General features: G+C 32.5%; 2 protein-coding genes across 3 annotated transcripts in view; one reads left to right on the forward strand and one right to left on the reverse strand.

Annotated features, from left to right (window-relative positions):
- Positions 1 to 363: 363 nt before the first annotated feature.
- LOC125051775 (Hermansky-Pudlak syndrome 5 protein homolog) lies at positions 364 to 5,561 on the forward strand. The gene is made up of 5 exons (XM_047652331.1): positions 364 to 635; positions 1,190 to 1,300; positions 1,477 to 1,713; positions 1,814 to 4,039; positions 4,856 to 5,561. Exons 1-5 carry the CDS (start codon positions 540 to 542, stop codon positions 5,168 to 5,170), a joined length of 2,985 nt encoding a protein of 994 aa, XP_047508287.1. The 5' UTR covers positions 364 to 539; the 3' UTR covers positions 5,171 to 5,561.
- Positions 5,562 to 7,869: 2,308 nt separating this feature from the next.
- The window catches only part of LOC125052005 (transcription factor Sox-5), a 271,229-nt gene continuing 265,278 nt past the window's right edge, over positions 7,870 to 13,820 (reverse strand). For both annotated transcript variants that reach the window (XM_047652646.1, XM_047652645.1), the window contains exons 6-7: positions 10,761 to 11,055; positions 7,870 to 10,028 (exon numbers count right to left, since the gene is read on the reverse strand). In XM_047652646.1, coding sequence (XP_047508602.1) covers positions 9,779 to 10,028; positions 10,761 to 11,055 — 545 coding nt within the window. In that variant the 3' untranslated portion in view covers positions 7,870 to 9,778. The remainder of the gene's footprint in view (positions 10,029 to 10,760; positions 11,056 to 13,820) is intronic.

Here is a 13,820-nt window from a genome sequence, read left to right on the forward strand (position 1 = left end):
TTCCGGAACCCCTCCACTAACAATTGAACTTTATGATATGGTATTAAAGTTCAAACTGCCTTTAAATATTATTACGAATATTTTGTATGGGAATATAGAAAAGTGTTGTTTTTAGACTTTTTCACTCAATTTTTTCTATTTTTCTCCCCGTAAGAACCATCCTCGTACTTCAAGGAATATTATAAAAAAAGGATCAGACAAATCGGTCAAGCCGTTTTCATGTTATGTCGTGACAACGGAAAACGGGTTTCATTTTTATATATATAGATAGATAATGACCAGAATGGTCTATGAAATTTGTATCTGTAGTTCGAAAGTGAGTTGTCAAATATCAAAATGACATTTGACGTATGACAATGAAGCTGTAATAAATAAGCGTTTAACCATTTTCATTTGCATGTTGTGGAAACTAAAATGTGAATTTTCATTGTGTAGAACGGCGAATGAAAAGTAGCATTTTTGAATAAAGTATTTTTATAAGTAGCATATATTCTTGAGTGTATTCTTTATTTTTTTATGAGAAAATGTCCGCATAAACTATGGCGGAGTTTAAATTACCACCTTACATTCTTCAAGAGCTGCCGGATATCACAGAAAGTATAAATTTTCCCATACAAAATATTCAGCGCATTAAGGTCAGTATCGTTTAGATTTATTTGGCACTTATTCAAAAGTATATATTTGCATTTAGATAATAACTTGCCATACCGCACTCATTCAGAAAAGCTATTTATATTCAAGGTTGAAACAAGTATTTCTAAGATAATTTATATCCAATAAGAATCATATTTCATTCTTCCTACTTTCTTAACTATATTAGACTTGAAAGGGTTCTTCTTAAGTAGTTCTATGTCAGTAAAACAGTCATTCTTAAGTAATGCAGTTATAAGTTTCATTAAAGATAGAATATAATTGTTATAGAATTTCATACATTGCTAACAGTGAAATCACCTTTAACAATAAAACCCAAAAAACCAAAAAAAACCTTATTATTATTGTTAATTATGTCTTACTGATATAATATTTGTTTGAAATTATGGTATAATAATAGTTATATATGTAGCCCATAGTAATATTTAATGTTCTTATAGTCTCTAAAAGAAAGAAATGGGTGTAGCCATTCCTGAATATGTTAACAAATTTTAATGTGTTGTGGAAATACAGTAAAAAAAATATTGTTTTATTTCAGTATACTTGTTTTGATGTCTCTAAATCTTTAATAGCATTTGGAGCGACTAGTGGTGGAATCTATGTGTTTAATAGATGGCCATGTGAATTCATACAATTGATCCCTAATAAGGTAAAGATTTATATGGTGAAGCAAATTACATAATTATTATTATCATGCACTTCTGTCCTAACATTTCACTGTTAAATTTGATTTACTGAATGCTTAGCTACTTGATATTAAAATCATCAGTTAAATTTTTATCTTAATTGGCTATAGAAATAATTTATGTTTCAAAATAATTCTAGGATGGGCCTATTACACGACTGGCCATATCTGTAAATGAGAAGCATATTGGATTTGCAAATGGGAAAGGAATGGTGACAGTCACGGAATGTGATCAAAATTTAAGTAGAAATGATTCCACCACTTCATCCAAAGAACATTTGGGTAATGAAGTCACTACTATGATATGGAGTGGAAATATGTTATTTACCGGTGATGATGTTGGAAAAGTATCTGTTCTTCAGCTGAATAGCTTCATTGTAAGTAAATATTTTTATATAATCCAGGGAGATATACAAGGCATATGAGCCACCAATAGTCCTTCGCCTCGTCTTTTAAATTCCTTTTTTATAATTTCAGACTAAAAGTATGTTCCATGGTTCTTCACAAATCATCATGAGTCTGGACTCACGAATATGTCAACTTGATTGTAGAGATTGTATGCTATTAGTTTCTACATTGACTCGATGTTACATCTGTAATACAGCACAGGAGCAGTATAGACAAATTGGACAAAAATTACGAGATGGAGAATTTGGTGCTTGTTTCATAGTTTCAGAAACTAAGGCCAATGGTACTGCAGAAACTAATATAGAAATTACTGAAGTAAAGAAATACAATATCGTTGATGATGCCCAATTTGTTGTTGGTGATGAATTCTCAAACACTCTTATGTATTGTGCAAGACCATCATCAAGAATTTGGGAAGCAACAGTTGATGGAATGGTGAGACGAACTCATCAATTTAAGCAGGTACTTGCTAAACCACCGATGAAAATAATAACAACCAAATCTTATGAAAATGAAAATGTGGCTATTGAAAATGAAAAGTATGAATGTGAAGGACAATCAGTTAATTTCTCAAGAATATACTCAATGAACAGTGTAATATTCTCGTTTAATAAGAGGGCATTATACTTCTTGAATATCAATGAAGTAGATGATACTGTATGGTATGTGTACGATGATATTGTTGATTGCAGAATTATAAATGACATGTTGTATGTATGGCTTTCAAATGGCTCACTTGTTAGTTTAAAATTCATGAAAATTGACAAATTTCTAGTGAAATGCTACATTGATGAAAAATATGTGTTGTGTGCGGAACTTTGTGCCTTGTATAAAGAATATCTGCTAGAGCACAATTTAACTATGAAAATGCACATTTTGATAGGTTTAAGGGATAAATTGAAGAATAATGGTTTATTATCAAGTGTAGAAGAGGTTTTAATTAAGATTGATAAATTAAAATCAAGTGAAGCAACTCAATTGAAATCAGGAATTTATGTGGTTGACAATCCATATTCACAATCACTGTTAGATGAAAATTATGATATAAAACATAATGATGATAACTTATTTAATACCTTATCACCAGAGGCACTACAAGCTTTAAAAGGCTTAAGTGTAACTGTCTCAGGAAAATTTAACTCTAGTAAAAAAATATTGAAGGAGAAATGGGAAGATTTTGAAGAGAAAGTGAAAAATTTCAGTGACCGTAATCAAGAAATTACTCCAATTAGACAATTTGACAGTGAAAATACACCTAAATGGGTGGCTCGTGACGATTACTCACTTGATGATACACCTGTCATAAATGATGAAATAATTTTTAAAGAATCTAGTCAAGAAACCATTGAAATAGACAATAATCTACAAAGTAAAGAAGATAAATGTTGTAAATTATTATACCAGTACTCTAGGCTAAGCCTCGTTAATAAGGAGTCTGAATCGAATTTAATCTCTATCGTAGAAGATTACAGCTGTGATATTAGTGAAATATATGAATTGATGCTTTTATTAGAACAATATTGCAAATCGGTTGGAGCAATTGAGGATTCAAAGTTTGTGCCGTACAATATTTTTCTGACATACTTAAACACTTGCATGCGCAAAAGTGACTTATTGGATTTGATAATCAAAAGTGATGTGCTGTATAAATATTTTGTGAATTCGTGTATAGCAGTGAATGTGAAGACTCAAAAATTAATGAATGTTGGTTGTGAGTGCGGATTTCCTCTCCCATATGTACGGACAAGTCAAATGCCAGTGTTTTCGGAATTGATAGATGAATTTATTGAACGGCAGTGGTCAAATCAAACAAAGGAGCAATGCTATGAAATGTGCAAGAGAATGCCATATTTATGGAGAAAAATACTCTATTTGAGACGCAATGAAGATTTACTGCATGTTTTGAGAATTTTAGTGCAAATGCTTGATGAGAGTTTGTTGCATTCGTTTCTCCCTCAGTTCACATTGGACACATGGGACCGAGCAATACAATTATATGCAACATTACATGCGAATATATGTTTGAATTGCAATAAGAAATTTGATAATATATCAGTTAGAGATATGCTCAGTTGGGACGACTTAGGGTCGCTAATAATAAAGTCCATTGGTGGAAGGAATGCGATTAATATAATGAAGAAACATGCAAATCTGATTGATACAGGTGCACTGACTTTAAAATTTTATCATTCATGTTTGATGGTGTGTTTATTTGAGAAATTTGATGTGACAATAACTGTACCGTTGGTGGACACGCTGTATAGTGCTTATGAGTTTGAAGAAGCAAGAAAACAGGTGAGTTTCCTTACTTTATAATTTACTTGCTTCAAATGTATGACATTTAACTGTGTAACCAAGGTCTTTGGACCGTATTTGACAAGGGTCTCTGGTGAATATAGTAACTAAATTCATGTATGATAACTGCGAATGTTTTGAATTTTGATGAATATATAAGAACATTGATGTTACCAATTTAAATGAAATTTCTGATCTGTGCTCTAAAAAAATCTTATCTTACGTCATAAGAATTAAAATTAATTTATATTTATATGCTGACCCATTAATAATAATTTATTTGCAAGATTTCGCAAATTCTAACCATATAATGGCGTGCATTTTTTTTTTCTTAAACAATTAAAAGGTCGATTTTTAGATTACATATTACATTACATTATAAATCATATCATCATAGTCAATTATTATATTGTTAGCACATTATTAAAACATATCATTACATTATTAAATTAATATTAATTACAATATTACACTCAAACAATTCTACATAATAATATATAATATGGAAAACACCATCAAAGTTGTCATTGGGTTTGGACGCCATATTTACAGTTTAATGAGTTTTGACACAAGGCGCTAGGTGGCAGAAAGTAGAACTAAATTTAAATTAACAGTCCACAGGCTAGGCAAGTAATGAATGTCATCGATCAATGTCATTTGCCTAGCTGTTTCATTAACTGACTGATTATCTTTCAGGCCGCTAGTTAAACGGCGCTGTTTAGTTAAGAGGCTAGGTTGTTATTGATTGAGAGGTTACTTAAGCTAGCTACTTATACACATTTACAATAGTATGTATTGTGTTTTTTATCATTTCAGTTATACGCGCTACTTCGAAATTCGTCTGACGGAAAAATCAATAATACAGCTCTTCCCCTTATAATAGCAGCGACGTCCGAACACTGGGGACTAGAACATGTATACGAGAAAATTAACAAAACTAATATTAATATAAATGATGTATTAGAATTAATGACTCCACAATTAGATTGCACACTCTGTGGGTTGCCATTGCAAAACGATTTTTTAATAAAAGATGGCGGATTGTGGGCTTTTAAGTGTGGCCACAGTTTTCACGGCGCTTGTTTGAATTTAAATAAAATTAAATTGTGCCCATCTTGTACGTTAAATTAAATGACAGTAGTTTTTAGAACTCCCTCTTTGTAGCGTTAGCCACGTTTATTTACAGAAACCTCAAAGGAGGTTTACAATTTGGCGGGTATTTTTTAAGTTGTCAGTTCGACGCACTATGGCGGCTTTGTTTTTTAGTCTAGAAAACAAAAATGATTACGAAACAGTTTTAGAAATCTGTGGCCAAGACCAATAGATAGAGACAAATCATCAGTCTATCACACTTATTAAGTAGTTCGTATCTGTCAAATTGTGTTTATGTTGTGATGAAAGTACAGGTTCGTACTTTTGTTTAAACGATGCAATATTTTTTTTATTAGGAGCCATGTTCTTACTAAGTAATTGCGAGTCTGCACACTTCAGCGCTACATAAAATGCGTTGGAAATAAGCTTTTCCAAAATAAAAATCCTTATAATTTACTTCAGAACTCCAATAGACGGCTACAATTTTGCGTTTTGACATAAAGTGAACCCACCCCAGCTTAGAATAATGATGGCTCAGTGTCTGCTACATGTTTTTCCGTCCTTAGGACTTGCTTCTTTGAATACAAATTATCTTTTCGTTTTTATATCAGGCGAACATTATATTTTATTAATGTAAAACCGGTCAGTGACAATATTTTTGTACAATTAATGGCATTTGTACTTTAATGTAAGTTTATTAGTAGTTATGGTATTGTGTTACTTTGACTCCATATTGTAATTATCGCATAATATTTATTATTGTAGTAAAATTATTTATAGTTATTCGTTAATTTAATTTTATGAATCTATGACATTTTCAAAATATCCATTAAAAGATGCTTAAACTAAAACTTTGATGTGATATTTTAAGTTTGAGTCCTATTTCAAGACGTTAAGGTTACAATTACTTAACCAGTCAATTGTCACGTGACAGTTCGAACGCAAAATATTTTCATGTCATTTGTTTTGTTTACCATTTGAACGATTTTCGTGGTCCTGGAGCTTGAGACAAACCCACTTTGCAACAGGCGTGACCCACTAACGCCAAATGAATTTGTATGAAAACGGTCACGTGATTCTACGTGTGCTAGTGTCATTTTGATACTGATTAGTGTAGCGGTCATGCCTGTCGAAAAGTGGCTTTGTCTACAAGATACAAGATTTGTTCCAAATACGCTTACGTAGCGCTATTTTTTTTTTTAAATAAGTTATTGTAACATTTGTATGACAAACTATTTATTAGCTTAAATTTTTACACTTGTATTCACATACGTAATTATTACACCTATATATCCTACATTAATATATTATGTCATCGCAAAACTATTTTTTGTTAAAAATATATAATTTTGTATACAATATTTATTTTGTAGTCTTAATTATGTTTCTAACTCTTTGCCAGGGACTTACAAACCTACGTTATTAATTAACTAAATATTTTAAATCTAACAATTTTATGTTTTCGTAAGTATTGTATATACTCTTGATGTGTTTAAAAATCGTTGAAATCTGTTTTATAATTCGTATATTTTGTTTACACTTACAGCGCCATCTACGATGGGCAAGCGGTACTAATGTAAATACTTGATCGCATTTGTTATAGCGCCACCTATGGGTAAGCGAGAGTAAGTGAAATGCTACATTACAGTAGTTACAATAGTAAGTTCTATCAACGATGTCGCTCTACAGGAATTTTCACATGCACAATTTGTACTGCCGTTAATACTCAAATTATCGGTTCGCTATATCTTTAATTTTTAGAATAATGTATGTATGTTTGTTGTAGATACAGGTAATCGTGGCCTATTTGTTGTTAATATATTATTATTATATTTTACTCGAATATAAAGTTTAGTGTGTGTAGACGAGATATTTTAAAAACTAATATGTACTATTAAATGTGTTTTAATCGCGTTTTTAACTAGCTCTCAACCAAATAGGATCCCCGTATGGTTATGGTATTCAGTTCAAAAACTCTTAAATTATTACAACATATAAATGTCAAAGTCAAATCGTTTATTTCAATTAGACCATCTAAAATGGCACTATTGAACGTCAAAAAAGTTTATATTTTAAAAAGAAGATTCTAGTTGCCCCTTCCAAAAGGTAGTTTCGTGTGGAGAAGAATGGGCAAGAAACTCCACTCCTATGTATATGTTGACATCGAGGTTACGCACATGGCGTATAGCACGGAGGCTCGAGGTTCGATTTCCGGCAAACAATAGTAATTGTATATAAACTTACAGCTATAATAAATGCCAATAACATTTTACACTTTCTAAGTTGAGTAGATTGTTTTTTTGTGTGCAATAGTGTGTACTATTAAATATAATAAAATGTGTTTGCCTCGTTGGAGTGCTGACTATATAAAAGGATCCTTATATAATCATTATTTGTATGTATATTTTTGTAAATTTAGTATATAACATTGTAACCATATCATGTATTCTTATAATGTGGTATTAATAAAATATAATTGATATATGTTATTCTTTTAGTACCTACATAAATTCCCTTGGTTTCTAGTTTCTACTTATTAGAGTTACCTGTAAAGGGTAGCTTATTAGAGGTAACCTCTAATTAGCAGTAGTGATTCGACATGTTAATGCAATGAACAATTAAAATTAACACATTCCTTTATAAATATCACTGTTTTAAAAAAATATGTTCACTAAGAATTTAGTTGATACAGTCATAGTGATCATGTGAAGTTATTGTTTATAAATAAAACAAGAAAATCATTTTAATATTTACTTTTTATTAAACTTTTGGGTTTTGGCACAATTCTTGAATAATGTGTCCTGGTTTATACCTACTAGGTATAAGGTACCTACGTACTACCTATAATACGATTTAGTGATAACAAAATCTCATAGAAATAATTTAGACAACATAAAATAACAAGACACGTAAGTACATAGGTTAAGTAGATAGAAATGGCAATAATAAATAGACCAGAATTAAAGTTATCTGGTTGAAAATTGACAAAAATATCGCATTATTTCAATTAGTACTCTGTGCTCTACTTGACAGGCATCGAAAAATAGACAATGTTAAATCGACCACAGCTTATACACAAAACTATTTTTTGTGATATTCTTTTATCAACCTACCAAAGTTGATTAACAAGTTAAGCACTGTCCAATAGAAAACAAAGTAATTATTTACAATACAATGAATTCCAACATAAAAATAAATAATTTAACGGCACTGCTAATTCTTACACATTTACTAAGAATAATACACACTACACTAAGATAAAACAGTAAGACACATACACAATAATTTACTTATCTTACGCTAACACTTAACACAATTCGAATAATTTTACTGGCATATAATGAAGTACCATGAGACCAAGGCTATCACGGCGTTGAGACAAGAACGATGCAATACATTCTTGCCTCAATGGCAACACCCAAGATTCATACCACCATACAAAACTATTAATTAAAAAATTAAATAACAGAATTCAGAAATGGCAATATACTGACTACAAGTCTATACAATGTTACTATTTATTAAATATGTAGATATTATGCATTACAGCTTAATACTACTTAAAACTATTAAATTGCACGATTCGATAAAGCGATTTCTTTTGCTATAGGTGTCTCACTGTATTGAAGTTGCTGCGAACGGGCATTATTGTAGCGCTTTTGTCGCTTAAATCGCAATCAATGTCTCCACAGACAGTATTATCTTTTAATTACCTCAACAGTCCAAAAACGATAGGTAAGTTTTGTCATAGTCTCACATAAACTCCTAATCCAGTGACTCCAAAGCATTTATATCAATTTAGCTTTTTTCTGACAAATATCTTTTATTGGTATAAATTTGTTCCCCCGTCGTCGGTGGGCAAACTTTCTTCATACAAATTGACAGGTTCGAATTGACCACCGTTTGTGTTAAACACTGGTAGTGAAACTATATAACTGGATTTTGTGGGCGAAATAAGCCAATTTATTAAAAGTGAAAATGATGAGAACAGTTCCAAAATTTGCTACTTAGTTACAAATTAGTTTAATTTTCATTTTAATACAAATGTATACGAGACAAAACTACTGAATATAATTCCTACCTATTACATTAAATTAGGCATATGTAGAGAGCTATTCTAAGGTATATGAGTATTATGTTTTTATTATGATCCATTGCTCTCACTGGTCTCAAAAATACGTGTTCAAAACACTTAAATTTTCAAGCATACCGCTTTAAATTTTTGGTTTGATACATTTCTAAGTCTAACTTCTATATGTATAACTAAGGGTTTTATACACATGGCAACATACTGACGCTAAGATAAGCCTGATTAAACTATTCCTTCAAACAATACTACAGTAAGTAATATCTACAAGCAAAATTATTTACAAGAGAAAAGTTTAATTTTATGTACATTTTTTTCTAAATAAGTGGTTTCGTTTGGCACATCTTTGCCTCACACAGAGTTCATCAAGTCCTCGCTTAGCTCACTAATGGAATAATCTCGTGACAAGAGAGATCGCGTTGCAACACTGGCTTCTAACGATGCACTGACAGTTGACAGTTGACGTAGCTGTCAACGTCGCCGATGAAGCTTTACCAGGGATGAGGAGGGGGCATGGAGAGGGGCGCGGCGTGCGGGTAGGGCCAGCCGCGCGCCGTACCTCAATCTTCCTCTCTAGGTGAAAGTGGGGGGGAGAAACCGGGGTTCATGTAGTTACCACCGTTGGGGGGTGGCGACGTGTTCGAGGGCCCCGGGGATGAGAGAGAGGGCAAGAAGCCCAGCTCACTCCCACCGTCCCGACACCACAGCTGCCTCATCTCCTGTCGGCGCGTACGCATTAGATTCTTATATTCGGATATTCTCATTTTCTTGCCGTCGACGATGCAAGTTCGTTTTGGTCGGGGTCGGTACCTGAAAGTTGATAAAAACTCATTAGAACAACAAACGGAAAGTTCTAAGACATTTTCTCTATAAAAAAGTTCCCTATTCATGTCTATAAATTTTATTTCTTGTACATTAGTAATTAATTGCTGGTAAAGAGAGCTATGTGTTGTATGTTAGGTTTAATTAACAATATCTAAAGGAATATTCAATAACTCTTATAATACGCGTACGCGTTGCACAAAATCACCTATAAATTTAATAAGTGTAGTATTCTAGTAGTAGACGAACGTCAATACTAAAAAGGAAGGTTTTACACTGAATACCAGTAACCAAAATTATGTAGAGCGGGCGAGAAAAACTGGCTTCTCGCTCGCTCTACATCCACCGCTCTTCTTAATTGCTAAGTTGAAAGACAGAAGCTGCAACCAAGCTGCGTTGGGGACCATGCTGCACTTGACATTCCGTATCTCAACAATGTATTGAATTTCGACATAATTTAACTATGACTTTTTACGTTTTATTCCAAATCAAAAATATGACACGAACTAAAGCCCTGGACAGCATTAATACAACTTTGCTTCACAACTATTGACGTGTATGTAGGATTGTGTAAAAAGTTTGTAATTGCTATTTTTATTTAATAAGTGTGATGCCTGCTGTTGTATTTTTTTTACTATTTTAATATACAATTATAATAGTAGTATAAGTAAATGTTGTAATATTCTTAATGAGAAATAAAATATCTTAAACCGTATTTACCTGTAATCAGGGTGTTTTTCCATATGTTGTTTTGACAGTCTCGACTGCTCTTCATAATAGGGCTGTTTCTCAGCATTAGACATAGCTTTCCACCTGGCGCCGAGTATCTTCGATATATTCGAGTTGTGCATATCTGGACAAGCTTTAAGAATCTTACGGCGCTCATCTTTCGCCCAAACCATGAAAGCGTTCATAGGCCGCTTGATGTGAGGTTTCCCGGCTTCGTCGCGTTTCGGTTGCCGGATCAACTTCGCCTTCTCTGCTTCTTCTGGAGGTGTTTGGCCCCATGAAGATGCTGAAATTTCAATCAAATACATTAGGATATACCTACGAAGAACATGTCCAAAAGGTTTGACGTGTTAAAGAATCAAAGACGTGAGTGAATCTTTAGTCATAGTTAAAGATATTCAATGAATACTCCTGGTAGTCTGAATGGACAATTTCAAAAGCACTTGAGTGTTTAACTTCGTAAACAAAGCATACTTCAGAATAGACATTCATTCTTAATCTCCGTTTAACGATTGTTTTACAGCCGGCATTCATTGCTCTTTGTAATTTATAGCGTGGCTTAGCGAGCCTTCCGATTGAGTTCTATTCGTACGGACCGTCTTACAGATTAAGAAACTATCATCGAAATATACACGCAAGAATATGCTTTATCAACAAAAGCTAAAGATTAGAATGACGTGCATCGGTAAATAAAGAGAAAACAGAGATTACGCCAGCATTTTGTAAATATTTTGGAATGTTCTAATCTTAACTGTTTCCAGTCATATAATTTAATGCCGTGCATAGATGAAGTGAGAAACTCGCTTAAATTAATAGTTAATAGCCTTATAAGTGCGTGTTTCACATTTTTCATTTTTACTTTTAGATATGTATCTGACACGTAAAGATTTATAAGTTATGACATGTTTCCATTGATTATAATTGTCAAATATTGTTCGAAAATGTATATTTAGTACCTATACATCTATAAGTCTTTGTTTTTCGTACCTCCTTTAAAAATTAAATTCCAAGTGTTAAAAGGCGCCAGGAATAGTCAACAATTGGACAGGAATTCACTAAGTCGCTACCCTTAAAAAACTCCTAGGAACCACAAGGGGATTGCTGATGTCAAATTACCGGATTAATCTAACCATGGATTTTCACCATATCCATGTAAGACCGTTTATCAAAAACAAAATTACCCAATCAATATAGAATTGCAGATTCCAAAAACATGTACAATCGCGCGGAAATGTCATACAACCCTGCTAAATATGTAGGTCACGCCTCGTCCGCTTAGCATTTCATTTGACGGATTCGTTACCAAGTGTCCTCACAATTAATAAGCTAACATTCAAAGTAATGCATTCCCTGTATTAATTTGACACGCTGTTAGATAATTTATTACATCCTACGATACGTGAATTCTGTATTTTCAGTACTGTTCCGCGCGTAATTTCTGCTATTTGACAATCTTCGCGAACGGTCAATTACATTTGTGGTATTTGACAGATGTGGAACAATGTTCGGGACGCCTACACGATTCGGTTGGTTATTCTTGTAAATAGGTGAGTGAGTTTTGTAATTAACGGGTTTCGGCTTTCCTGTGGGTATACGTTATATTACACGAATGTGTACGTCACAAATCTTTAGAGTAAAAGCATTTTTTGTAGGTACGCTACGCAATGATATAATTAAAATAGAACCTTAAACCAATCGAATAAAATGTAATCTTTTACCGAATGTAAAGCTTTACAATAACGCGAGTCTTTATACCTACGTAAAAATATAATTTACAAGAACTAATTTTCTTTGATATGGTCAAAGAGGTTGGCTTCCAGTAGATACAAAGAGGCCAGTACTGGGCGTACTGGAGGCAAATAGAGGAGGTCTTCGTCCAGAAATGGACCAAATAAAGATACTGAAGATGATGATGAATTTTCTTTGATAGTATATAAGGCGCGGAATAATCGACCTATGGATTTCAATTGAACACTAATTAAACAGTTATAAATATTATCACAAAACGGTATATTACTATTACTACGTTACGTTGTAACTAGTTAATTTAAAAGCATGAATGTGTAATATTGACTTTTTCCGAATATTTATCGCAAGTGTTAATTAGTTCATTTAAATAAAATAAAAATTGAACATCCTAATTAATGTGTCAGTTTACATTTATAAAATGACAACTAATTAATTAGAAGAATATTCAATTTGAGGCAATTTATTTTGTAAAGTAAATTATGACTTGAAATTATAACGTTAGATTAAAACGTGTTCATTTAAAACAATTTTGTTAAACGTAATGTGTTTAAATATCGATTATATTTATTCTTTATGGAAAACAATTTGTAATTTTGTTTCTGTCACCAATATACTTGACATTTAGCTCTTGAATACGCGAGATGAGCCTGTGGTGCGTTTTATTAAAACAACATAATGTGCTATGGTAAGTTGGATAATACAGTAAACCCCCTTATAACACGGTACTCTTATAACGCGATTTCAGACATTCGTATAGCTATAACCATAACCCCATATAACACGGGGATTTCACACGTTATATAACTGCATTGTGACATTTATAACGATTTGTACGCACTTATTTCTTTCATAACGAGAAAAGTTAAACGTGAATAATTCTTACAACGCGGAACCAATCTACCGAGTTATAGGAGAGGTTACTGTATTTTAATCTGTGATCATAAAAAATATTTCCACTTCTGTTCACGAGTGTACGGCAAGCGGAAATGTGCGTCTCAAACGCCATCTATTCCATATCATCGAAATTGTCTTATTCTAAAGGAAATCACGGCGCGGTGGACAATTTTGTAACCATCTTGGTTTGGGAGCGAGCCAAGTATGTAAAATGTATTCTATTAATTTTATTCGTCGCATAATTTACGTGCGATTATAAAAAGTGTAATATGCATAAATATCGAGGCTTAAATAGTAGAAATAATTTGTTAATTAATAATTGTAATATCCATTTTTAATTGTAATTACTATGTAGCATTCGAGATTATATGTCATGATTTATATTCGCGCATAGTAAGTGTATGAGTC

Source organism: Pieris napi, chromosome 8 (genome assembly GCF_905475465.1).
Source record: "Pieris napi chromosome 8, ilPieNapi1.2, whole genome shotgun sequence".
In the NCBI taxonomy this organism is placed as follows: Eukaryota; Metazoa; Arthropoda; class Insecta; order Lepidoptera; family Pieridae; genus Pieris; species Pieris napi.

Bases quoted from the DNA above. Each gene is read 5' to 3' on its own strand.
- LOC125051775 (XM_047652331.1), top strand. From the start codon at position 540: ATGGCGGAGTTTAAATTACCACCTTACATTCTTCAAGAGCTGCCGGAT. The intron at 636-1,189 runs GTCAGTATCGTT...GTTTTATTTCAG, and splicing joins AAAATATTCAGCGCATTAAG to TATACTTGTTTTGATGTCTC. The intron at 4,040-4,855 runs GTGAGTTTCCTT...TTATCATTTCAG, and splicing joins TTGAAGAAGCAAGAAAACAG to TTATACGCGCTACTTCGAAA.